General features: G+C 38.2%; 2 protein-coding genes across 2 annotated transcripts; both read right to left on the bottom strand.

Annotated features, from left to right (window-relative positions):
* Positions 1-1,072: 1,072 nt before the first annotated feature.
* crbn (cereblon) lies at positions 1,073-13,299 on the bottom strand. Its single transcript, XM_015010467.2, has 11 exons — positions 13,160-13,299; positions 12,764-12,876; positions 11,766-11,968; positions 11,486-11,635; positions 9,963-10,119; positions 9,117-9,179; positions 8,931-9,015; positions 8,686-8,801; positions 7,649-7,713; positions 5,117-5,248; positions 1,073-3,565 (listed from the first exon to the last, which is right to left on the bottom strand). The coding sequence occupies exons 1-11, from the start codon at positions 13,227-13,229 to the stop codon at positions 3,382-3,384; spliced, it is 1,338 nt and encodes a 445-aa protein (XP_014865953.2). The 5' UTR covers positions 13,230-13,299; the 3' UTR covers positions 1,073-3,381.
* A 4,571-nt stretch (positions 13,300-17,870) lies between these two features.
* On the bottom strand, positions 17,871-26,730 carry pa2g4a (proliferation-associated 2G4, a). The gene is made up of 13 exons (XM_015010468.2): positions 26,536-26,730; positions 24,630-24,758; positions 24,394-24,499; positions 22,995-23,064; positions 22,814-22,906; positions 22,539-22,602; positions 22,326-22,404; positions 22,148-22,226; positions 20,233-20,366; positions 20,052-20,146; positions 19,227-19,354; positions 19,092-19,145; positions 17,871-18,974 (listed from the first exon to the last, which is right to left on the bottom strand). Exons 1-13 carry the CDS (start codon positions 26,615-26,617, stop codon positions 18,912-18,914), a joined length of 1,176 nt encoding a protein of 391 aa, XP_014865954.2. The 5' UTR covers positions 26,618-26,730; the 3' UTR covers positions 17,871-18,911.
* Positions 26,731-27,715: the final 985 nt, after the last annotated feature.

The raw sequence follows: 27,715 nt of genomic DNA, 5'->3' as shown, positions 1-27,715 counted from the left end.
GTCTGCTTCCAGCATGAACTTTATTTGAACGTCTCCCTCTTGGAAACTATTTTCTATAAAGTTAAATGACTAATTTAAACGTATTTTTCCCAAAACAATCTTCTTTTAAATCTCACCAGACTCTCACTTCAACAGTCAGGAGCACAACGAACCAAATGTCTGAGGCCTAAGCAGAGAAACCTTCTTCAAAATGTTGAGTTATGACACTGTCTGCATTTTCTGCTTACATGACATACCTGACAGTAATTTTAGCTGGTATAAGAGGAAATGAATGTGTCCTCATTTATTCCTCGCCAGAAATTATATATTTTTTAAATTGCACTCCACAGAAACCTTTGGAAGGGTTTTTTCTTCTGTTTTGTCTATATTACTTCTTATTTTATGTCTTTATATGTTTTACCTGGGTAAATATTCATTCTTTGACTTTGTCGATCAATTTGCTGCTGGTACGTCTGAATTTTGCCACTGCGGGACAGTTAGGGATTTTTCTATTCTAATCTATTGAATTATTAAAAGTAAATTTAATTTAGATAAAATGTGAAAAATCTGGACTTTTTTTGAGCCACTTTTAGGCATAAAAGTTAAGATAAGATTTTTATTAAAAACACAGCAGGATCATGTTTGTCTTATTAAGATCTGCAGCTCATCATCTCACAATTAGCCATTTGTTTTACAAGTGTGAATTAAAGGTCGGATCAAGAGTTTTTAATACAAGTTAACCTGAAAAAGTATACTGGTCAGTCGTTCCATTAAACTTTAAGGGACATGCTTTACAAATCAAGAATTTTTCAGCCGTGAATTTGATTTTTTGTCTTACCTGTTTTCTTACAAAAAAATTAAAAAATAAAAACACTTTACTGAAGATCCTAAGTAAATTAGTCCAGCTATATTTCTAAGTGCAGTACAAGATTTAGCTCAGTTTAGTTTAAATACTGAAAACAAGAGGAAAGAGAGCAAAACTTGGACTAAAGCAAAATCAAACATCCAGCTTATCTAAAACTTACCAAAAAGTAAGAATGAAATATTGAACATTTTCAAAACCTCAGTATCCAGCAAATATCCTCACACAAGCTGAGCGCTTCTCGTTTTATTGTTCCAGTCAGATGAATGAGACAAAACATGCAAACTGTTCCCCTATTTCTGAATTGTTTGTAGCTGAATGATTGTGACTAAACCGGTGCTGTAAATAACCTTCTCCCTCAGCAAATAAGAAGGAAAAAGAAGAAGCTTTCATTGAAAAAATGTCAACTATAAACAAAGAAAAAAACAAAAAAAAAACATGTTTGCAGATGAACAGCCTCAAATTTTTATATGATCTCTCGCTGTGCTTTGTTTTAGTAGCGAAATGATAAAATTCCAACAATTTTCAAAAACACAAAAAGAGGATTGGGAGATAAAGGACAATCTACAAATCAGAAGAATAACAGTCATATAATACAACTCATGTTTCTATACAGCCACAGAGAAAGACCCAGGAGTTCGATGGAAAGCAAACGTGAGAGAACCCAGAAACTACGAAACAATAAGCCGTGAATCTTATCGCCGGGTTGCTGTTTATGAGCTCGTGTTCAGGACTGGCTCGCAGATTTTCCAAAGCAGCAACAAAAGGACCGTCGAGCTGTTAGAATAGGCACCGAATTTCTAACATGCCACACGTCATGAACAAAATGAATGGATAAGGGCGAACGCTCCGCTTTGCTCTCCGTCTTAATTAGCTCTGACCTTTGTGAAACGGTCCGCCCTGAGGCACTGATACGTATCTGATGTTCACTCCTGAAGCAAACCACCAGACGGGACAAACAGCCTCTGCTGAATGCAAACCCAGCAGATTTGATCAAGTGTATTACACATTATCATCATCATCATCATCATCATCTCTGATATTAGCCTCCGGTTTTTGTTTGGATAAACAAGGAAACATGGCTGTGATAATTACCTGCACGGTTCCTCCACACATCAGCAAGAATGTTAAATTAATCCTGAAAAAACAAAACAAAAACAAAAAACTCTTGCATACAAAAATACATCAGATCTAACATTTTCAAAAATAGTCTGTAATCACAGATCTACACGCACATGAATGCTTCTTAGTAAATTAGAATATCCTTGAAAATGTAGTTTATTTCATATAATTTAACTCAGAAGGTGAAACTCCTTTTCATTACACCAATATATTTAAAGTGTTTATTTCTTTTAATTTTGATGGTTGTGGCGTTCGGTTTAAAAAAAAACAAGCAAATCAGGAAATTGAAATATTAAATACAGTCAAGAAAAAAAAACAATTTAAATACAGATATGTTACGATCACAATATAGCAAATAAAAAAACCAAAGTATCTGACTGATCATATTGCAATGTATCCAAGCCTCTTAATGGAAAGTTAGGTGGAAGGAAAAACTGTGAAAAAAAGTGCACAAGCAACTGGGATAACTTCAGCGTTGAAAGGATTGTGAAGAGTTTAGGGGAAATCATGACGAGGCATCGAGAACTTACTCTTTGTGCTGAACAATAGGCAACATCTTATCTGCTCTAAAAAGCAGGATACGCATAACCAAGTCATTACTCTTCCCCCAGCCAACCTGAGCCTCCTGAAGACCCAGGAACCTCCATATCATGGTGCACTAATTCAGCAATTCATGCAAAAGGAGCCCTGACTTTTCAGTACTGCGGCATTTCTGTCCATTTCCACCTAACTTTAATTTTCTGAGGAACTGAATGTTGTAATTAGCTGTAAATTAAATCCATCAGCATTTGCAGAAATAAACACTTGAAATACAACCCTGTGCGTAATGAATAATAAGTGAATTACCGAAACAGACTCGCTGTTCAAATATATCCTAATTTACCGAGCCGACCCCCGCTGCTCTACGACAGATTAAATATCTCAGACAAACAGCTGAAATGACAACAAGTTCACTAAACAAAGTGGCTGCTATCGCGGTGCCAGCTGCATGCAGATGAGACTCTGCGCTGCAGGAAGAGAACAGTAGAGATCGTAAAGCATGAAGCGACCGTTTTGTGTTTATTTGTGTGTGTCGGAGTGTGAACCTTCAGCCATATTGCTTCGTACGGACAGGAAACGGCTGGATGTGCAGCTGCTGCATGCGGGGATGTCGAACGAGTTCCCAGCCTGTTCAGGCCGTCGGTCTTCGTCTCCTTCTCATTGCTCCATCCGTCCTCCTAAAATCCACCCCGGAAAGTGCTGTTCGACGACCACACCCTCACTCCCCTCTTCTGCTGCGATGGATTTTCTGCCGCATGTTGCAGCTGTTACGATGCACTGATGACTATTAAGTTAGAAAGTATTCGCAGTTTGACAATGACGGGAGGAGCGGGGCGCGGGGAGGCGATTTCTGAAGAGGAGGGACGGATGGTGTGAAGTCACAGGCAGAAGAGGCGAGAGCCTTTGTCGCCGTCCTCGTCCTCCCCCTGCGGGATGCGGGGCAGCATGGCCGAGCGGGTCAAACCCCAAAAGCGAGGCGGAGACAAGTCCTTCTTGGTGGCCGTGAACTTCCAGCCCATGTGGGAGCCGCAGGTCCGGCACTGAGCGATGGTCCAGGCGTAGCTGAGAGGAAAGAGGGATTCAACAATAAATCATCATTTACGTGTGGCGAAATGTTCCTAGAAAACTTTTTCATTTTAAAAATCCATCCTTTTCCAAAGTGGTCTCAGTTGTACATGTTTTTATTTAAGTATAAACACTAAAAATCTCAATTGGATGAGGAAAAATGTCTGAATATATATGTTTGTTATCGTTTTTCCATCTTTATCCAGTCCTGGAATCCAGCATTAAACATGAAGTATCAGATGATCTAAGTGGTCAATAGGAAAACACACCTGAGAAGCTAAAACTTGATTAAAAGAAGAAAAAAAAAAAGGTATTCTGCATAAATAACGAGATCACCTCATCAGTCCAAGAATAGAGTTTATAATCTCCCTAACAAAGCATTTACTAGCAAAAGCCTGGACTAGAGTTAAAACTAAACACGAAGCAGAATCAGTTTTTATGCACCAAACATCAGGAAGAAGCTTCCCGTTCGCTGCATTAATGCTCCCAACAAGGCTACAGACATTTTCATTTGATGCTGCATGTGCTTAGCCTAGTTTTTATTTTTATTTTTTACCTTATTTTAAAATCTGTATAATCTAAATATGTTTCAGTTTGTTTTATCTTAATGTATGCTGCTGTTAACTTCAACACATAAGCACTTTTAGTTGCTTTTGCTCAAAAGGTGCGACATAAATAAGGACACGGTGCCTTCATAAGAACATAATTTCACAACAAAGCTTTTCTTAACTCTAATCCCACTGACTGAATTCGCCTCAAGATCCTCCGTCCAAAGAGCTCTGCGTTTTTGGAAACCTTTACTGAGTTTGTGTTCGTTCCCGTCCACCTTTCTTTTAGTTTTACACAGTGTTATTTTGACTCCTCAAAGTCTCAGTTGGATTATTTTGGTCTTAAGATCATTACAAAAGATACATGCAGTTCTACACGAATGAATCCCAGTCCAGAATCTAAACCATTAGATCTAATTCATTTAACTTTAAAAGTACACTCAGCAGAGTTCATCGAGAGTGAACATGAATTATTCAATAATTCAATCACACTAGGACAAAATCAAAGTCTCCATGTCTTGTAATTCCTAAACTCCCTCCTGAGACCTGCTCAAAAAAAAAAAATGCAGCAAATTCTGAACAGACCAACACAGGCTGAGCGAAACGCAGATCATCTAAAAAGAAATGATGAAGAAAAAAAGAGCAACAGTGACTCTGCACTGCTGCCTTTGCACAGACAAGGCAGGGTTGTTATATTTTTAAAGCAAATCAATGGTTTTGGTGTCAAAAACATTTTGTTCCTTTGCAGCAGCAGTACATTTGATCCATTTAGAAATACAACTCCGTGAAGGTTTCACAGTCTGTGCAGAGCCTCCACCTTCAAAACGGGGCTGAATCTTTGTGTTTGTAGCAGAAGATCCTGTTTAAATGAACAGGAAAAGGCACTTCTGACCAGAGCAGATACGAAGCAAAACACAAACACTGCTGAATTCATGCTGACTTCCAAACACATTTAACAAGAGTTTAAGGTCAGAGGTCAACTGAACACAGTGAGCGTTACCCTGGAAACCAGCTGTGCAGCGTGGAGGGCCTGCCGACCAGGTTCAGGTTGTTGGCTTTGTAGACAGTCAGCGTTTCGTGAACGTAACCGTGAGGGTTGACGTACGCCGCCATGGGGCCGTACAAAGACAAGCTGGTGGAGGAGAAACGGGCAACAAGTCATCAGCTGAGAAACTCATTGGAGACTTAAAAAAAAATTAATGAAATTAAAATATAAGCGTTAATCCTGCTGTGTCTGAGTACAGCAGTTTGTTCAACCACCTCGGACTGCATGGCCATGTACGGTTAACAATCACAAAGAGCTGCTTTCAGGCATATTTTGTAAACTGTAATGGATTCAAACTTAAAGTTTTTGAGACTCAACCTGATCTTAGCCACCAGGTTCACTGAGCTCAGGACGAGTAGAGATGGTAGCGAAGCAACGGTGAAGAAAATGTGGGTTAATACCAACAGGCTAATAAAAATCGCATCATCACGTTTTCACAAATTTGAACTCAAACCTTAAAATCAACCTTTTACTCAAGTGAATCTAAAATTCAGCAGCAGCCTTAGCTGCTTTGGTAATTTACCAAAATAATATGCAAAACATGTTAAAAAGCTTTAAATAAAAGCTTTTCCCTCTCTAAAATGTTACCGTTTTTCTAAATTCAAAACGTTTACTGCTTGTGCACAACGTGAGTTTGATATTTAATATCACTGATTTGGCCAAAAGGATACAGGAACCTGAAGTAGAGTTAAAATAAAATGCATTTTGAATTTAAATTTGCCCTGTTATATAATCATATGTGCATATTTTGCTAAGAAAATCCTAACTATAAAATGTATTGTGTTTATTCAAAATGATGCAATAAAACTACAAACATTTTTTCAATGCTGTAAATTTCAGATACTTTGATGCGATCAAATATGAGACGTTCAAGCTTTTTCTTTTTTTTTTTTTCAAAAACATCACTGCTGTCAAGATTTTCCTATGTAATACAATTATGTTTTTTTTTTCTCAGACCCCTAATTGAAAATACATTAGCAGGACACAGTTATTATTTCTGAGAGGATCAGAGATCTCGCAGCACACATAATCGCTGGTTAACTCTGATAATCTTGGTGACTAAATCACACTTTTGTCTGGAAAAACATCCACCGAGGCTCTGGACAATGTCCCGTGTCCTTGGCGTCTTTGTGTGTTGCTGCTGAACAAAGAGGTGACCCAAAACAGATCGCAGGCGGCTGGAAAATGACATTAAATAACAGAGGCTGTCGGTGTGGAGGTGCTGTGTTTACTCATGACGTAACTCTGACTCTATACAACTTCCAGCCTCGACCACGATGCGTTTGTAATGGCAGTGATTACAGAGGAGAAAGGTTTGCTTTATTCTGCTGTTTTTCATCAAATAAAACAGCCAACTTTTGTGTGAATAGATGCACAAATTGAAGTACGTTTGCACATTTTAAGTAAGATTATTCATACCTCAAACTTTTGCACAGTTTGTAAAACAACAAACCACAAATCCATTTTTAAGCGATGCATTGAGAACAGTGTAATAATACAAGTCTCAAAAACCAGTAAACCGGAATTTTGTAAAGAAGACTTACTGCTGGAACCGGGAGATATTTTAAATATTCAAAAGTAAAACCATTGAAAAGGAAATAAAAGCCACACATAATAAGTAAAATAGAATATGATGTCTCTGTAATCAAAACTGTAAAACCACAATGGAAATTATCGAGCTCATTTTAATTTCTCATGCAACTAATTGATTAATTGCTTTTTGTGATGAGCTTAGAGTCAAATGTTTCTCAGCCTACAACAGATTTTCTTCAATGAACAAAAATGATCACATCAACCACAGCATTATGCTGCCTCCACCGTGTTTTACTGTGGGGATGGTGTGTCCAGCTGAGTCCAGGATGATGTGTGTTACTGGTTTCCAGCACGTATGGCCTTAATGTCACTCCAACATCAACGCCAGCTTTGTGGAGTGAAAGGCCAATAGATGTTATGTTGACAGATTTTCCACCCGAGCTGTGGATCTCTGCAGCTCTTCCAGAGTTACTAGAAGAGCTGCGGGCCACTTCGCTGCTTTTCATATCTAATCCTCCTCGTCTGGCTGGTCAGTTTAACCGGATTACCGTGTTTTGGTAAATTTGCCTTCGTTCTGGACTTTTTTGTGTGTCTTTTGGATACAGCAGACATCTAAGATTTTCAAAGTAAAACTTCTTCACAACTTCAGGGAAACTGAAGAAATAATTTTCTAACTGACCTAAAACAAGAAATGTTTGGTCTGATTTAACTTCAGACAATAAGAAAATAAAAAGCAGCATGTGTCTTTTTATTCAGTGTGTGTAAACCTCTGGTTTCAACTGTGTAGATTTCATTCAAAGCATTTAGTATCTCATTTTAATCTCTTGACTCCTTTATGCACCCGGGGGTTGCATTTCGGTCCTCATTTTTATGTATTTCTCAATCAGAAATCCATTGAAATGATAATTTTGATATTTAACTTCTGAAAGAAGTCACAGCAAAATAAATCCTCACCTGAAGATCTCGTTCTTTGTCGTAATTTCTGTGTCTTGACACTGCTTGCAGCACAACGACGTACACTGAAGAGGAGACGTAACGCCGAGTTAACAGGTGATGTGCGTCAAACGTTAAATGTCGATCGACGACTCTGATGAACAAAGCTGTAAAATTCAATCTTAAACCTCCAGGCTTGAAAAAGAGAAACTCATGTGAAAACAAGTTTGTTAAAAAAAAGAACCTGAACACATCCACCTTACAAGTAAAAAGAGCTGACCTCTATTAAAAATATGTTGAAAGGGTTACTTTTCCTTTTTTATTTCAAATTACTTGTCCTAGATATTGGTATTTATCAGCCAGATATCAACATAAAATTGTGTCTTTGTACAACAGCTTAATGCTAATAATATAAAAACTATGTTTCCAAAAGGATATGACCTTATTGGTGTTTTATGAAGCCAATCACAAACCTTCACTATGACAGGAATGTGTAAATGTGGAGGCGACTGAGTTTATGAGAGGCAACTTTCCCTCAAACTATACCTGCAAAATGTTCTGCACAGAGCTGATAAATTACCGAAATGAATCATGCAGAACATTTGAATGTTTGCACCAACATGGAGGAACTTATAGACATTCCTGTCCCAACTCGCCCTGACACACACACACACAGGGTTTAAACATACAGAATAACCAGGATGACAAACACCAGACTGCCTTGTTATGTGCAACGTAATCATGTGAAGAAAGCCTGGAGGGACGTATTCAGAAAAAAAGCTTCTTCAACAGTGTGTTCACCTTTCACCCCAAACACAAAAGGCATCCCCTCTGCCATATTTTCCAGCTGTTAAAATCAAATCAACCAACATTTACTTTTGTTTCGCAGTAAATCAACTCTTCTGGAATGAATCTCTGCAGCGACAAATTGTCTGCCAGCTGAAAACAGGTCCGGTTAAAGACACCAGAGAGAAACGCAGGCGAGCCCTGGAACTGGATCCCATCACAACACGAGGAAAACGACGTCGCAGCAGAGGGACGCGGCGGCCTTCGCTTACCCGGTCCATGATGTCCAGCTCGCAGCGGAGTCTCTGGATGGCGCTGCCGATCTTGAGCAGCTGGAGCCGCAGAGCGTCGTCTATGGGGAGGCAGGCAGCCACCCTGTAGGAGAAGTCTGACACAAACCAGGCAGGAGAAGAGGAGATGGGTTAAATAAACAGGAGGGAGCAAAACGAGCACAAACAAGAGCCAAACACGCACGGACGTGCATGATGGATGAGCGGTGAGCCGGAGAGTGGCTGACCTACGGCGTTTGTTGGGAGTGAGTCATCCTTCAGGTTCTCGTCCCATTCGTGGAGCTGCTTCTTCACTCGGTTCATGAGCGACTCCTGCGAGGTCGAGCCACGGGAACAAAGGTTTACATTCAGTCCAGCGAGATGTTCTCTAGTGACTAATGGGCCGCGCTGTATAAGCGGACTGCAGCACTCACAGAGTCGTAGAGAGAGTAGACCCAGGGAGGCCATGGAGTCAGGTTGGCACAGTGAAACTTCCTCTGGAAACAGAAACGAATCCACCACTGGTGAACTGAATTCATTCAAGTATTTTTTTTTTTTTTTTTTTTCCAGTTGTCAATATTTCACAACGCTGTTGAACAGATGTTCAGAATTTCTTTTACTTGTAAAAAAAAAAACAACAACAAAAAAACCTGAAAAGTATTGTTTGCTTTTAGGGCCGGACAATAAGCAAATAACAATATGTATCACAGATAATACGTCTGATAGGACGTTCATTAATTTCACTGAACTCCGAGCCAGAACCGCACAGCATTCTGGGGGATGTAGGCAGAGGAAAGACTTTAGCTGCTCAGCTTCTCACGGCTGGCTAAACAAAGTTAGTGGCATCGACTAAAACTCACTCACTCATTCTTTGGTTACCTAGCAACAACCTGCCCAGTTACTTGTGGTTACCTAGCAACAACCTGCCCAGTTACTTGTGGTTACCTAGCAACAACTTGTTGAGTAACTTACACAGCAGCACTTTAAGGTTTCACCACCATACTTCATAACTGCTTAAAAATAAAACATAAAAAAACAATGTAGAGTAAAAACTGTGGATTAAACAGGAAGTTCCACATCACTTCTTCTGAAATATAAAATATCTGAAATCGTCAGTATTTCAGATATTTTATATTAAACTCCAGTTATTCTGTTATCCAAACTATGAGAGAGACTGAAAGAAAAAAAGCTGTGCATCTTCAGTTTTTAATTTAACTCTGCTGGTTCTGGTATGAAGTGAGGCACACACATATTCATCTGTTCAAGGAGAAGCGTCTGACCTGCTGGCTCAACCAGCGCTGGGCCTGTTTGCAGCTCTGAGCTCTGAGTTTGGAGGAGGGGGACGTGTGGAGCCTGGAAAGGGGCGTCAGCTGCACGGCAGAGAGCGGGTCCGGGAGGATCCGTTCGGGCAGGATCTGCACTTTGGCCTGTCTGATTCTGAGAGACACAGAAGGAAGGAGACGAATCGCAGCACAAACATGTGATGTCTTGAGTAAATGTTAGGAAGTGTGTGACAGGAAGTATGTAAAAAGTGAGAGCCGCCGCAACAAGGCGGCCAGCAAAGAGCAATAAAACTTATGTAACTGGTGCAAAGTAAATTTAATACAGATCAAACAAATGTTTCTTCTCAGGAGAACTTAAAGCACAAGATAAAAAGGTTCATTTAAGTGAGCAATAGTTTAAGGGCTCTAATTTCTGGAGGTATCGCTATAATAGGATGTCATAACAAGATTATGGCCGACAATTTATGTGTATTATATAATCGTAAGTAAAAAGATGGAGATGTGTCTTAATAAGAGCTTGCTTATATTGAAAGAAAATCTCAATGATTTCCTGGGCAGAGGAGGATGGTAGTTAAAATGATGGATTTCATGGGTCCAGCAGTGACGTAAGAAGCCTTAATTCAGTAGCACTTCCTTGGTTCATAAACAAACAACCCCTCATTACAAACGGGGTCAACAGAAAATACGTTAATTGCATAAAAAGTACAATATATTAATTCTTTACCAACCAACTATGTGCTTATTTACCCAAGTTAAAAGGATTAAAATGTATAAATTAAAGGCAAAGCCTTGAAAAAGGAAAATATGTTATTTCAGACTAGATTAACGCCAACATGTCATAGCTTCTCCAAGATCTCCATTATGTCGTTCAAAGCAAACTAATAAATTACTGAAGAAAACACACACAAAAATTTTCACTAAATTTTGTCCAACTGCAATCAACAGGAGCACCAAATAATTTGATTAAAACTTGAATATCATCAATTCACATAAAAAGAGAGTAACCTAATGCTAGCCTTAGCTTTCAGGAAGCTGCTCTGCAAAACATGCATAAATGCACATGTTTATCGAAGTGTGTGCAAGTCTGTTTTTTTAAGCAGTAAAACATTACTGCACTCTCTGCACTCCTGCAGAATTTCCTCATGTTGGATTTAAGATGTAGGGGTAAGACTGCCCTCTAGCTGTGAACTTCTAGAGTCAATTAAATCAAGATTCAGAAAAGTTAAAAGCTATATTGTTTTATTACTGAGGTAATAGTTTTAAGATGCTTAATATTAAGTTTTCATGCTGGATTTAGGGTTTTCAGTGTCTGCTCAGGGACTTCTTAGCATGTGGATTAACAAGAAACTGAGCTGTCTCCATTCTATCTAGTCTCAGTAATCTGATAATTCCTGAACATTTACAACCTGTCCATGAATACACAAAGTAGATCCTGTTGTCTCTACTGAGCTGAGAAGTGAAAAGAAGTATTCAGTCCCCCGACCTTTGCTTTCTCACTTCATGGGACCAAATAAACTTACCCGTCTGCTTGAGTTCTGATCTCATGGACCTTAAATCTCTGCCTGCCAACAGCTTTCACTTTCACTGTTTCGATGCCGTACTCCTGCTCCTCTCGGTATGCATATATTTCAGCCGTTGTTCCAAACTCAGCCTCCGGCTCGCCCGCATCACTGCAAACACATGCAGAAGCTCTGAACTACCGGTGACCCAGAACAACTTAAAAGATTACAGCAACATCTAGCTCCTCTGACTGAGAAGATAACATATGGGATATAGGAATTTTATATTTTTGTGTTGTACCTGTGCGCGAGCACGGCGAAGGTTCGGTCTTTCTGGATGACGCTGCGCATCATGCTGACCTCCTGCGGCCTAAAGAGCTGCAGGGGCAGCGTCTGACCCGGTACCAGCATCACGGCTGTGTGAGGCAGCACAGGGATGGTCTGGCAGCTGTCGTCATCGTGCACCGTGCGGCCGTGAAACTCCTCCATGTCTGAACCCAGGTACTGCAATCAAAACAACAAAGGTATTGTTAAAAAAACAAGACAACAGGTGAATATAATGTAGGTGGAAAAGCAGGAACTAGTCAGTAGCAGATTAATATTTAGAAAGTTAAAAAAGGCTTTTTTCATCATCAAGATTTGTATTCCTAGGACAGATGATTTAGAAAACACACTGCCTTTCAACAGGTATGTTTACACCTTGAACATTTTTATACCATCATGTCACAAGGAAACTACAAAGAAACTCCACAAGTCACGTAGGTGTTCAGTGAAGGCCTCAGAGGAATGTGAGAGGACATCAGTGAATACGTCACCGCATGAGACATAGTGGTGGCAACATCATGCTTTGGGGATGATTTTCTTCAGCAAAAGCTTTGTGAAATTGTTAAGAGATTTCCTGAAGTAAAACCAGTTAGAGGCTGTAAAAAAACACTTATCTCTGAGGTGCAGGTTCACACTCCAAAAGGCTGAGTTGGTATGATCATTTTTAGCAAAGCAAAAGTGGCACAAATAGGAAAAGAAACATAATTAATCCAGGGGAAGAAAGGAATTAGTGAAATGTCGAATGTGGAAAGGAAGTAAGTCCAACCTGGACAAATAAAATGATTCCTTAAACGTAAAACTTTCCACAAATTTTCAGATATCTTAAGCTTATTGATAGTTAGCAGTGTTGTTATTTTGGATATTTAAAATCTCAATTCTGGGAAGCATTAACGCTGATTTCTTACTACTGATATTGTAGAAAAGAACAGCGATGTGTTCACATTTTATAAAAGGTTGTTACAACAAACTGCTCACAGCATGAGATGTGGGAAGACTGGGGTCAAAGGTGATGGTGCTGGGTTTTTCCGCCTCGTCACTGTCTCGATCCTCAGTCTCCATGTCATCTTCCTCCTCTTCTTCCTCGTTGTCTGTTGTGGCACAAGTTAGTGAAGACATAGAGAGACGGGTTAGCGCTCCTTCTGCATCCCAACACAACCGCAGCCGCTAAAAACACTCTACTGGAGCCAAACGGGCTGCTTTACAAATGCCAACAAAGACAGAAAGCGAAAGCTCCGGGATCAAAGATGGACCAGAGCGGCTTTGAAACCTGAGGAGTGGCCTTTGTTGCGGGTGTCTCCGCGGCTGTCAGGAAGAGGACACGGACTGTCCCCTCCTGACACCGTGAGACATGTCTCTGCTGCTGTCTGTTACCTGGTAACAGCTGCAGATGGTTCCCCATGTTGTTGTCAACGTTGTCTCCTCCGCCTCCCTCGTCAGCCATATCTCTGTGTTTACAGTGCCAGTTCTTCTTCTATGGCGTCTTCTCTGTGCGGGGCCCAGATGAAGGCAAGAGCGCCACCGTGGGGTGTTTGAGAAAAATGAAAACATTTCCGCCAAACTCTCTGAAATTTTTTTAAATTAATCTGTGAAATTTTCTAGAAAATTGTTTTTGAGCTTTAGGCTCCAAAACTAAAAAATAAAGGAAATTTCTCAGTTTAAAATTTGCTGAAGACTTCTGAAAAAACTTTTGACCCACAACTGCAGATAATATGATACCCCAAAACTACTGACTGTAAAATTCACACTGGACCTCAAGCAGTATGGACTCTGTACAACTCTGGGACCTTCCTTTGTAAGTGAAATACAAACTTTAAAAGCAGGACTCTGCTCAGCATACTTTTAACCCTATGGAGGATTTCCTCAAAACATAGTAGCTCTTGATACATTAACTTCAATCAACTCCATATAAAACAGGCTCCAATTGAATGGATTTTGTTCGAAAATATTGTCAAGGTTGCAGTCATTGCTGAACCTTTACGCGCTCAGGTTTACTGTCTTTATGGAAGGGAGTCATCAATGCCTATGAACTCCTAGTCATATCAAATGATTGTCCTGACCCAAACAGACCATTTTAGAGGCCCAGGAAACCTTGAGTGGTTGTTCTGCTACACCTTGTTACTTCAGTATATTGTTTTTACAATAAAGTTGCAATATTTCACTTTGTAATAAATGTTTTTACCTTCTAATCTAATTTGGAGCCGTACCTACACTATTTTTGATACATCTCCAGTCAAGCTTTCACACCCCCTCAAGAGGGCTAACTTAAGTGCCATGATTTCTTTGAAGCTAAATATTGACACAATAAAAGAGGCTGAACTGTTTGGAAACTTAACAGTGTTCATTTATTGTTCAATACACCACATGACAGTTTGGAAAACAAGTTGTATTATGGTCCATGAACAACGCAGCTGTACTTCTGATATCCTTCCAGTATCTTTGCCTTCCTCCAGTTACGCATCCACAGCTTGGCCCGGTGGAAGTTGTCCTCCGATGGAAAGTCAGGACTTGGCCACAATTTCAGTAGATGTTCCAAGTGATCCACTCCCTGGATGAATGGGTCTGTAGATCTGGAGAACCTCAGATGGATCACAGCTGGCAGCGATGAGGGCTTACTTTGACCTCTGCCTCATCTTTCTCCTTTTACGCTTCAGCCTGTTGGAAATAAAGCAGCAGCTTTGAGGAAAATGTCCAGTCAAAATAAACTTATTGACTGCGCTTTTTTGCTCACTCTGAATCTCTAGAACATTTATGAATAAAAATGTTCATAAAGCAAGAACTTCGGTGAAATTTTTTTTTAATCTACTCATCAGCTACTGTAAAGAAACCTCATTACGTGAACAAATTTTCTGTGGCTCAACTAGCTCAGGGATCACCAGTTGTCATAATTCACCAATATAAACTGCCTCAAGCAAGTAAAAATCTAAGTGGAAACAAGAAGCAATATCAAACCAAAGTGACAAGAAACAAAACAACAATATGTGAATGGTATGTAGGTGTATGAAATAGTCACTTTTTTAAAACAAGTGTCCCATTGGTCTGTTCTGGATAGTCGTGATCCCTAAAGTTAAATTTGTATATAAATTATCAAATTGTCTTGGCACATCAATACTTTTCACTTCCTAAAAATAGTTTAAAATGAGCCACTAATAAAATACTCTAATTTGTGTTCAGTAAAGGTTGTACAGAAAGTCCTAGCTGGGCTTGTTAGATTTCTGATTGCAGTACTGGCTGCTCAAATGCTACCTATTTGCTTTTAGTCTTCCTAGCAAAATTTACCTGCAGGGTTTACTTTGATAAAACATTGATGCATAATGAGCTTTTCATGCTACGATAATCTCGACTGCTGTTTCTCTTATATACAAAAGTATAGACTACAATTTTAGGCTGAATAAAAGATTCAAGTAATTAGTATCAATTCCAACCATCATAATGTTTTGAACATTTCCTTGAAGTTTTATACTAATAATTTAAAAGATGTAGAAATTATTCCATGATGTGATCGTTTGTCAACTTTCAATGTGCTTTGATGCAATTTGAGTAACTTAAGTTGCAGAAGAAAATATTAAAAATTCCCTGATTTTGTTCATTTGTAACATGCATGTGGTGTTTTTATTTGACTTTTTAAATGTCATCTCAAATTAAATGTAGATAAAATAGACTGCACGTGCTTAGCTTTAGTTACCACAGCAAGCTAACCCCATAGAAATAAACCCTACACCGATATATATATATATATTAAAAAAATAAAATAATCACGGTGGTGTAGGCATGCAGTGGGCGCTTACCTGCGCATACGCTTCTTCCTCCACTAGAAGAGAAAAAAAAAACTGTTTACGTTTGAAACATTTTATATTTTAACGGCAGCTTGAAAAGGAAGACGTTGTGCTTCTAATAAAATATTAAAAATTTACAGTCTCACTATTGCAACACAAAAAACAAAAACACATGGCATTAATGGAGTAACTGGTTTGGTTTCGCTAACGGTAGCACGGAAAGCAGCACAGGCCTTCTTTCAAATAAATATCCGTTGGGTGGAATTACTTAACTTTGAACCATTACAGGTAAATAACTATCACACATTCGGCATAAATTAAGGTTAAATTATCCTGTTTGTCTACTGGGCATGAATCAGAAGCGAGGGAAACCAAGCTAAGATACAAGCTAGCAGCATAGCAACGCGAGAAGAAACAAACATCTAAAATACAGAAATTGAATTCCTTATCATACCTTGGCTCTCATCGTGTGGAGATTTTTCTGTAAAAATGACACAATTAACTGGTTAGCAACTGCAGATGGTTTGTAAATATCAAAGATTAACTTGGATTTCGTTCGCGGTGAAACGATCCACCATACCTCAAAGCGAGAAGAGCAACGGAAAGAGGATGTGACGACGAAGGGCCGCGACTTTTATTAACTTATGACGTCACATCAGACTGGCGCAGGGCGCATAGGGAAATGTAGGGTTTGTCCAATAAAATTCAGTGCCTACATCCTTCGGAGGCCGCACTTTAAGTGTGATTAGTCAAAGCGATACAACGAAGGCTCCTTTAAATGCGGCCCACAAAGTTTGTCATTCTTTTCCCCAGATTTGAAGGACGAATAGTGTATCCTTCGCTGCCCATCGTATCCCAGGATTCATTGCGGGACAAACGGGACATTTTTGGCGGATGAAGTATGAGCGGGAAAGGAGAGTACTATAGTTTTAGTATTAAGTATATCAAAATCTGGCGGCTCAGAAATTAAAAGCAGAACTCGGTTTCTGTTGTTTGGCTTTTATCATGTGTATAAACATTTGTACTATAACTTTTCTTATAAAATATTTTATTTATTAAAACGGTTAAATAATTTAATTTAAAAAACTCAGCTCCGGTTGCTAGTCGACAAAACATACAGAGAAAATCTAAAGGTTAGCTTAGACTGCTCAGTTTCACATTGCTATGATTTTACTAATTAAAGGAATGATAAGACTTTGATCATAAATTACTGTCACTTTATAGACAAAAAATGTATTAACTTAAGAAACACTCAAATTTCCCATTATTAACATTTATTTAGAAATAGATGTTTTATTTAGAAATCAAAACGTTAAATAAAATGTTTTTATTTAGAAATAAAAATACTTATTTCTAAATCCTGCCTTTTTAAAGAAAAACAATACCCAAATATTTTTCTTTTCCATTCTCTCTAAAAGTAAAGCAAATTTATTACAAAATTGCTGAATGATTTCTTCTTGAAAATATTTTTTTCAAACAAAATCTAGCATTAATAACAATTCATGACTCGGTTACTGAGACAATACTCACTGTAAAGCTATAAATACCATTTGGTATGATCTTCAAAACTGGGTCTGGTATAAACAACCTATTTCATGTAACTTTTGATATATTAAAATATGCTCTCCAATAGGTAATGAAGAATCAAACTATGGTATTATGAATCTAATTCTCCTGGTTACTGTTTTTATTCTCAGGTACTGATTTTTAAAAACCTCTCCTGTTTTCAGCATTTCCATCAGTGAAATAACTTGCTTCAAACATGTTAACTTGTAAAGATTTATCTCACTCTGTATTTTAATGTTTTTTTTTATTTTCTATTCAGTTATAAAAGTTAAATTAATCGTGGTTGTAAAGTGCACCTTGTTTGTTCGGAATCTTAATGTTTACAGGTTTAGATATGCTATATATCTGAGATATATATACAGGTAAATCACATCCAGTTAAGTGATTTTCTCTTACAAGCTTTTAGGAATTACCTGTTAACTTCAGCAAGTTTCATGGATCATTTCTGCAAGTGAATGTCTGGTGGTGAAATTTATACATTTTCTAGAGTATATCAACTGGTATAACACATAGAATACATTAAAATTAATATTTTTTCATTAATTTTATCTTACAAACTTTGTTTCCATGCTCAAAGGGAGATTAAATACTCTGAAAACTGTATTTGAAGAAATTGCCTGTTATTCAAACATTTCGTGTTGCAAAGTGCTCAACAGTCTTCAGCATCATTTCCTAACCTGTATAAAAATATAATTCTTTATTATACAACCTGAGGGTGAACAAAACACAAAGAAAACCAGATGTGTATGAAAACATTTTATTCCATTTCATAGGTGTAAAGTTACTTGCCCAGTGGTTGAGCTTGAAAAAGCAGCATTGTGCTTTTCTCCCAACGCATTTCATTGTGGGCAAATATGAACCAACACTTCTCTCAGACCTCAAAACGGTAACTGACATGAAATGATCGTACAGCTCTGTCTCGACTGAAGACTCGTCTTCAGACAAGTTTTCCAAAACTTTAAAACAGCTTTAGTCTCCATGATTCATAAGACTAAAGTGTGTTACAGGTGTAAATGGTAGAAAAGTTCTGTTTTTAAACTAGATCACAAAGTATAGATGTTTATTTTCACCATAAAAAGGGGAATGGCAGTAAATGTAGCAGATTGTTCCCTAAAGTCAGGTTTGTTTCCACTTCCTTTCCTTGTACACCTAAAATATTCTCTGTTCAGCTTTTTTAAAATCTAGGGATTAAAACATCGACGTTTCAAAGAAAAATCTGGCCATAATAAAAATATAAATGTTTATTTTAATATATAATCCTTTACTGCATAATATTGGCAAGGAAAATAATTTGGGTTGACTCCAGTTTTCGATGTTTTAAACACGTTTGTGAACTAGCAACAAGTGGAGATGCATTACAATTACTTTGCTGCAAAAAGCAACCAAAATAAGCTTATTTTCTAACTAATAAATCAAAAGAAAATTCTATGCAGAGCTCAAAAACTTAAGTCTTAATCACGTTTCAAACTCAGTTTGGTGATTTTCATACAAAAAGAAAAAGGCAAAACTGCATGAAAAAAAAAACATCTGATGCACATTTTGAGGAAATGACATGCTCATTTTCCCTCCATTCCTTGACCAAGTTAGGGAAGAAAAGGAAACATTTCTCCAGTGATTCTATCAATTAATAAAGCAAAGGGTTAAGCCAAATATTGATCAAATGTAGGTATTTCTAAATAAACCTGTCAGGTTAATTTGCTTAACTGGCAGAGAGCTCCGGAAAACTTGTCGTGTTTTGTCTCCCTTGTCTTTGGGGTCTTGCATGTGTGGAAAGGCAGTTTTGTTTATTCTGGTGCTTCTGTGTCCTCAGTCGGCTGTCCAGTTGCGTTTTCTGCCGTCTTTGACGCCTGGAGGACACGGGAGGGTTAAAGTTATATGGAAACTGACAAACTAGTTATCTTCAGCTGAAAGTAGCAAAAAGCAACACTGTGCCAGAATTTACTGCACATCACTCCAGACGTTACCTTCTTTTTCTTCTTCTTCTGTGTTTTACGGCTTGCAGAGCTCTGTAGTAAAGCCTTGAGAAGGGAGGAGAAATTCAGGATGCATAATGTCGATTTATGAGAAGTTGAAACTTTTATGACTCATTTCAGACTCACCTTTAGCTCTGGATCCTGAACTTCGTGCTCCGACTTGTAGAGCTCCGGATCAAAGTGTCCATTTGTGATTCTATGAGGCCCGTTGGCCATCAGCAGCACTGTGAACTTGAACTGGGCAACAAACTCTCCTGGAGGAAAAAAAAATAATAGTAGAGGTAGTAAAGATGTGTCTTAATAAATTCATATATTGTTAAAATAGGAATTTATTTGAGAGGGAAAACATGTAAAGATTCTTTACACACTAAGTGATTGTATTCATGTTGATTAAAGCCTAAAGCTGAAGCAAACCCCCCAACTTTAATTTCTCTGAAAATTTGGACTTCAACCAAGATCAATAAGTTCTATTTCTATGCAAAAATATCATGTTAAGAACTACACAATCATGGAGAAGACTGGCTGCTCGTATTTATGGAAAGTTGAGTGGAGGGTAAAACAGCCTGGTAGAGTAAGGCGCTGAAGCAACAGAGATAACTGAAGAAAATCAGACACAGCAAACCAACAATGAAGACAACCTGAAGGCTGCTATTAAAGCAGCCACAAGCCAATTTCTCTCCAAGTCACGCTGCTTTGATCAAGTATTGCAAGCATTGAATACACTTTAGTCATTCTTTGGCTGACATTTTCATTGGTCTTATGCATTAGTCTGATTTTCTGAGAAACGCAATGTTGGGTTTTCATTAGCTGTAAGCTATTAAAATTAAAATTAGCAGAATAAAACACTTAAAAAAGCGTTTGATTCTGTGTGATATCAATCTATGAAATTAACATTGTGATTTTGTAATTTTCTAGGACGTAACTACACCTAACAGAAGGCAAGATACTCACCCTCCTTCTCATGCAGCACACTGAAGGGTTGCAGCAGCTCATGTTTGGCACACTCGACCACCCCGAGACGAGCTTTAGCCTCATCCTCAAAAGCCCTGATTAAAGAATTGATGGCGTTTATTAACCTGCTGCACATGTAGCACTTCAGACGGGAGGTAAAGGTGACATGTTGCCTCCTGACCTTAGTGTGAAGGGCATGGCATCAAAGCGTCGCTCCACTTCACTGAAGAACGTACGAGAAGTCTTCATTTTCAAGCCGTACTGTTTGTTGGGGTCCCGCTTATAGATGGTTGTCCTCAGACCTGAGTCTCTGGCCTGAAGATAAACCAGACGTGGAGTTTAACTTTCCATATTGGCTTTAGTGTGAATTAGACAGGGCTTAAAGCAAAAAAAAAAATAATCCTGAGCCTGAAACTTATAGTGGTGATAGAAATGAACGTTGCTATTGCCACAGTTAAATAAAAAGTGTCTTTGAATAATGCAAACAATTGCTACTAACGATACAATTAACAATTACAATTAGCTAAACACTCAAACTTAAATAAGACTTCAGTACATTTCAACGCACAACAAAATGTAAAATGTCTGTGCCCTAAAGGGTCGTCTTACAGGCAAAAATCCCTCAATATTAAATAAGAGTCCTTTCAGTCAATGTTTTTGCAAGTAATTTAGAACATGCAACATTACCAACTAAATCAGTTTCTCAACCTTTTTCGGGCCAGCGCCCCCATCCCATATCCAGGTCCCTCCACCCCCCACCAAAGAATTTGCAGGCTACCTTGCACTGACTATTATTTTATTATTAATATTACTGTCACTATTGTAGATGTTTTGATTTTTATGCTCGTTTCTGTATTTATCATCAAAATAATATCCCAGAGAACAAAAAAGCCATGGAAATAGAAATTATTTTCACAGGTGTCTATGAAAAATGCAATGAACATTCATCTTGATGTCTTCAATGTATTTGATGTTTTTTTTTATGTTTTTATCTTTTTATTACTTTCTTTTTATTCCTCTCTCACTGTTTGCGTCACATGCTGTTTTTATTTTAATTATGTAAAGCACTTTGAAATGCCTTGATGCTGAAATATGCTATACAAATAAAATTTGATTTGATTTTGATTAAAATCAGTAGGTCTAACAGCAGCCAATCAGAGTGGAAAAAATATTCTTGTTCTTTGCCATTTTCTAGTTGTTAAATATTCCACAAAATGACCAGATAAAAGATGTTCAACATGCCAGTTTAAACTTTGATCTATTTGCAAACCGACTGAGCTCTGCAGCATTAAAACATGGATAGAACAGTAACTACATTAATCATAGCTCTTCTTCTCTTCAGCGTTTCTGTCGGTTTCTGGTGGTGCAGCTCTGTGCTGCCTTCAGGAGAATGGGACATCAGAGTATCATTCATAAAATTTCACCCACATGGCATTTATTGTGCAAACCAGAGCTTTCAGTGGAAAAACTAAAGTTCCCAGTCCTTCTAATGCCATACAAATATGAGACAGAAACATGGATTATATCTTTATATACACCTGTCTATTGATTTATTGAGTAATAGTTTTACTGCACAGAAATTCACTACCCTCTGTTGTGAAAATTAACATGTTTACATATTGTCCTTGTGATATATTTAATAATAATAAAAAGTGTGACAGTGAGTAGGCCTGTCACAATAATCAAATCAATTAATTACATGATAAATTGAAACAAACTCAATAATTTCTAATTTCATGATTTATCATTTTATCTGGATGATAAAAGTCTTCAGTCTGGAGTTTTGGTCTCAACTATACCATTTTTTGAAGGATAATTTTGTTTCCTAAGACTTCATAATTCATTTTATTAGTCGTTTCTCTTTTGTTTTTTTATTTTGGATATTTAAAATGTCTTCCAGTTCCAGTGTTAAATGTTCATTGGAATTTAAAGCTTATTGATATTTGAGAATGTGTTCCTTATTATTACCATTATATTACTGGCAAATTCTCTCAAAACAATATCATCGTTTATCATGATAACTTCTGGGACGATTAATCGTCCAGAAACATTAGTTATGGTGACAGGCCTAACAGTGAGGAGCAGAGACGACTTACCTTCCCTTCTCCAGTGCTGACCAAAACATCGACAGCGTAAACTTCATGTACCTCAAACTCTGCCTTCTCGTGGTCCTTTCTGGAGAATACAATCAGAAAAGAAGAAATATTTGAAGATCTTATCCGTTGCTTTAATAATCTTTGTGAACGTTTTGAGAATAAACGACGACGACGGTACCTTTGCTGGTCTGTCGGGTTCTGAATGATTGTTTTCTCTCCGTCTATCACATGCTGCTTTAACTGATGAGACAGCATACCTTAAAAACCACAAAATCAAAAGCAGTGAATAATGCTGAACATTGTGGAATGAAATATAGTGCCATGGAAACATCATCTGACAGGTTATGAATGCATAACCATTATCCCATTACATGACGACGCAGACACCCACCCTCAATAGGAGAGCATTTAAACGAATGTGCGATCTTGTTCCAGGCTTCTGTCACTTGAGTGTTCTGAGAAAGAAAATCGAAATCAGACATTTTATAACAAAATCTGCATTTTATCTTTACGATTTTTACGTATGAGGCCGTTTTTGATCTGTTGCGTTAACTAATCAGCTCTGAATAGTTTAAAGGCAGCAGAAAACCCGAGATTAAGATTAAGACGTACATAAACCTTATGTTTCACAGAATTCATTTTTTTTTAGCCACACGACTGTTTTACCTGGTTGCCGGGTTTGACGAGACGTAGCGCCGCTTCTGCGCACAGATGAGCCGCTTTGATGACGTCAGCTTTTCGGCCTGTGATGGGGTTCTCCTGCGGCGACAGAACCGATCCGCAACGATGAACCAGAGGACGCAGAAACATGACTAAAAACAAGATTTTGTTTTTAAAAAGCTCTCACCTTACTGGCTCCAACAACAAAGCTGTGAGCGACGTTTGCGATGAAGCCGTCAACGTGAACCCCAAGATCTCTAAACAAAAAAAACAAAAAACAAGGAGGAGTGTGAACATTTAGAGCTGAAGTTTAGCTGCCATTTTTATTTCACTATGAATCCTCTTTTTGGAAGTCTAACAGCTGGAGTATTGTAATAGATACGATTCTGCCAATGACAAGGGGGTATATTCAGTAACCAACATACTGAATAAAACAATTCCTTATGAATGCTAAAGACATGATTAGAAACCAAAATGCACCAATCAGACTGCAATTTACAGGCCAAATACTGAAAAATATTTGATTTCTTTATCCACTAAATGCATAAACATGACGTTTGGACTTAAAAAAATAAATAAATAAATATATTTGATTCGATGCACTTTCTTGAAATAAATAATTAGGTAGAAATTAAGAACATTTAACACATAAATGGTGGCAGTAAGTGCAACAACAGCCTCTATCGAAACACCTACAGAACATTTTGCACAGTGTAGCTAAAATGTCAACTAATTTGAAAATATTGTCAACTTTTGATGGGACATATTACCTAAAAGTCAAATAAACTGTTGCAGGCCAAGTAATGAAGACTTTGTTGAACCACTGTTCAGATTAATCTCAGTGTTTTTGCTTCTCGAGTTCACTAGTTGCCAATTACAGCGAATCGGCTCAACCAGATATAAAGCTCCTGGTTGGCTTCTCATCCTTAAGCTAAAGCCAAAGAGCCAAGAGGCGACGAAGGAGCAAAAATAATCTCGCTGTACAAATGTTCCAGTCAGGAGAAGCAGACGAAACAACAGCAGCACTTTATACCAACTACGGCTTAGTGAAGACGGTCACAAATAATATATCAGTTAAAATGACTAAAACTGGAGTTTTCTCCAAAATGGGTGAAAAGACGAGATAAACTCATGTCAGCAAGGAGCTGGATGGTTTTATGCCTGGTGCCGGTGGTGTTCAATCAGTCCTCCATATTTTGGACAAGGAGTATGATTGACAGACAATTATTTTCTTCTAAATAATACATTCAGGGTTTGGTAAACCCTCTCAAAACCAACTGGGAGAATTAGATTATGATCAAACCACACTTTAACTTTAAGGCACAATAGCAAAAATAGTAGTTTTATCACAGAAAAACTAGTGTGCATAAATAATAGCCCACAATATTCACAGAGAAACAAAGTGGTGGTAGTATCATGCTCTGGGCTTGTTTTTTTTCCAGACTAAACTTGATGTGTTGAAGTGGGTGAAATAAGGAAATGTCCTAATTACAGTCAGCTACAAAGAGACATTTCTAACATAAAACACGGACATAAAGAAGGAAAACACGCTGGAAGCAGCAACATTACTGCAGTGTGGCGCCTACATTTTGACCAGATCCCCGTCTTTGAGCGTGTAGTCGGGGTCACTCTTCAGGGGAGAGAAGTGGCAAACACAGTTGTTGACTGAGACGCTGGTAGGGAAGGCAATGCCTGGAAGAGAGAGGAGAGGAGTCTTCATTTAGAAACAATCCACAAGTTGATCTCAATCAATCAATAGTCCTCAAAACAGCTGATCAACTCAATCCAGACTGAGATGATTTAAGCGACACCGTCTCCTCACCTTTCTTCATTTCCTTCTCCTTCTTGAAGACCTTCCCGGTCTCGGTCATGATGTAGGCGTCGCCCACCTCACACAGGCTGAGCACAGAGATCCCGGCTTTGGCTGCCTCCACAACCTTACGAAGAGCCTCTGTGTGGAAACAAACCGCACAAGTTAACAAGCGGGTCAGCCCAGCAGCTGGTCTACTGGTGTGACTTTGACACCGTTAAACTGAGGGACATGAGGGGTTCTGTTGACAACAGCTTCGCTAGTGTACTACTATGAGAAGTTATGGTATTTCAAAATACTGAATGGGTGCAATGGAACTGCAGCGGAGACAGAATCTGTGATCCATCCACCCAAAGCTTTGTGTTGCTGCTCAAAAGTCTGTGTTGCAATGCCCAAAGGACGGCTTTATACCGTAATTACCTGCAGCTATAATACAGGCAGGTAATACAAGCCCTGATGTGAAACATAGTCTGAGATTCTGTGTAGCCATTTTTTTTTTGCCAGAACACATTACAAAGTGCACTAATGAAGATGGAGAGAAAAAAAATAATTCTCTGTTTATACTTTCTAATTAGAATAGTGAATATTCTTGTTGGGTGCTGTTCACTTTGTACTTTTGATTGCTTCATACTTTTTGATGGAAGAAAAACGTATGATTTTTTTTTGTATGGATGATTTTGTACCTGCTCTGATAGGTTCATGACGAAAATGAACAATATACCAACAGGGTTATAATCTGTCACATTTCTTTTAAATCAACTGGTCCATACAGGAATCTGAAGCTAAATAAATGGATGGTTCAACACAGAGTTGAACACACATTTAATTAAATTATATTTTAGATCTGAGCATTTTAATGACTATTTGGTTCAATAATTCCCAAAAATGTTTAATCACAAAGAAAAATAAATGGACACAGAATGGCTTACCTACATGGCTGGAAAATAGTGTATTTTTGAGTGGCAAACTAGCAAGTATTATTACAAGTATTTCAACAGACAAAAAGTGAATTAAAGATGATTAACAGCTTTGACAAGCCATGCCTACAAAATATTATTTTTATAAAAAAATAAATTATGTTTTTAAACCAACTAGTACGTAAATGTCACAAAAAAGACAAAATAAGACAATTTATATTAAAATGCATCAATATTTAAACTTAGGAAAATCTGGGTAACAAGCTTGGACCTGTTCACCTTTTTACTTGATTTCACAATCAATTCATGTGATATGAGAAGTTACTTAAACTGCGTTTCTTGTTTTACTATTAAAAAAGGCCAAACAAACATGACATCCAGGTATGAAAAAAAACTTCTCCCAACTAATTTTAAAACATTAAGTTCTAATGTGTCTGCTGACCTAAATATTTTCATAAAAATAATTTCTCCATATGTTATAGTTAATGTTAGCCTGTTAAGAGCCATTCAACGTGGTGCATAAGTGATTCTAAAATTAAAAGTGAACAGAAATGGCTTTAAATACATATTTGTAATGTTACTGAATGAAAAAGATGCCAGTAACTCAGGTACGTGCTATAATGACTGACTCAGTCGGTTCCGTTCTTATCTTTCGGCTCGTTGGCGTTTAGTTTAACGGACAACCATGTACCAAGCTGAGCTAGCTTGTTTGTTAGCATCTCACAATGTTTTAAAGGCTCCCCTCGTTTAAAACCCGAACATCAACCTTGAAATACACCAGCTAGCTTCGGCTAACTTGGCTGTATAAAACTGTAGGCGCTGCACCTGTTCGCCTGTCGGTTATGATAGCATATGTGCTCCCTGAATGTAAAAGCACATGGCTGAAGCTGGAGAAGCAGCTGCTGCTTCTGCCGCTGCGTGGGGAACGTCGCTAGCTGGCAGCGCGACAGGCCGTTAAGGGCAGGTCGTCCCAGTCACAAACGGCTTTTTCATCAACTTACGGGTGGCGATGTCACCCCCCATCTTATACTTGGTGACCACCAGGTCTTCGGCTATAGTCTGCTCTTGCTCCTCGTCGGACATGTTGGCAGTGAATTTCCCGTCGCTCCTGGGCCCAACGAAGCGACAGCTCCCCGCAGATCAACTCGGCTCAGACCGTTACGCAGCTGCTCGCTGTACGCGCGAAAGCCTCCGGATGCCCCACAAGCTCCTCCCACTTTACGGCGTGACGTCACCTCAACTCAGCCCGCCAAAAACGCGGGAATTGTATGGCAAGCGAACTTATCATATAACAGTTCTGCAAAGCAGTTCTCTATGGAGCACTAGTTCTTTACCATTAATAATTTTGTAGTACTTCCAATTTTATCCATGATTTTTATTTCTCATGGCCATTATGAGAATAATAATAATAGTAATATATTATTTTATTTGATGGTATTTTGTCACATATTAATCTATATCTATCTATCTATCTATCTATCTATCTATATATATATATATATATATATAGAGAGAGAGAGAGAGAGAGAGAGAGAGAGAGAGAGAGAGAGAGAGAGAGAGAGAGAGAGAGAGAGATTTTAACATAGTTACTGGTAAGTGTAACAAGAAGCCTCCACTGATGTCATTTTGGGTTTTGGTTTCTTTTGTACCATTTGGCTCCCATCTCCATGGCCACACATCCAGTGTGTCACAGAAGTGTAGGAAAATTATACAAAGTTTTTAAGACAAAATTCTGGAAAGTATGTCAGGTATTTGTCATCATCTGCCATGAGTTAATGCTTATACATCCACCTGTTGTATAAAGTTGTAGCAGGTAGGCACATTTAAATAAATTTGAATATTGTGGAAAAGTTCAATGCTTTTAATCAGTCATTTCAGAAAGTGAAACTCATATATTATATTGCTTCAATACACATTAAAGGAAATATTTCAACCCTTTACTTCTTGTCATTTGAATGATTATGGCTTACAGATGCAGAAGATAAAAACACAAAACCGAGTAGACTTCAAGCAGTGTGGATTCTGTGTCTCTCAACTCTACCTCCTGGGAACTTGATTTCAAAATGAAATGCAAACTTTACTTTAATCTGAAGAGAGTAGTTTAGACCACTGAGGAACAGGGAGATTATTTCTCTCCTTAGCCCAGGAACAGTGCTTATGCCGTCCAGGAGTAGCTTGACA

The sequence above is a fragment of the Poecilia mexicana genome, unplaced genomic scaffold, assembly GCF_051168715.1.
Source record: "Poecilia mexicana isolate PSO_F unplaced genomic scaffold, ASM5116871v1 scaffold_5, whole genome shotgun sequence".
Classification (NCBI taxonomy): domain Eukaryota; kingdom Metazoa; phylum Chordata; class Actinopteri; order Cyprinodontiformes; family Poeciliidae; genus Poecilia; species Poecilia mexicana.
Note: the sequence above shows the minus strand (reverse complement) of the source record. Positions and strands in the feature narration are given on the sequence as shown.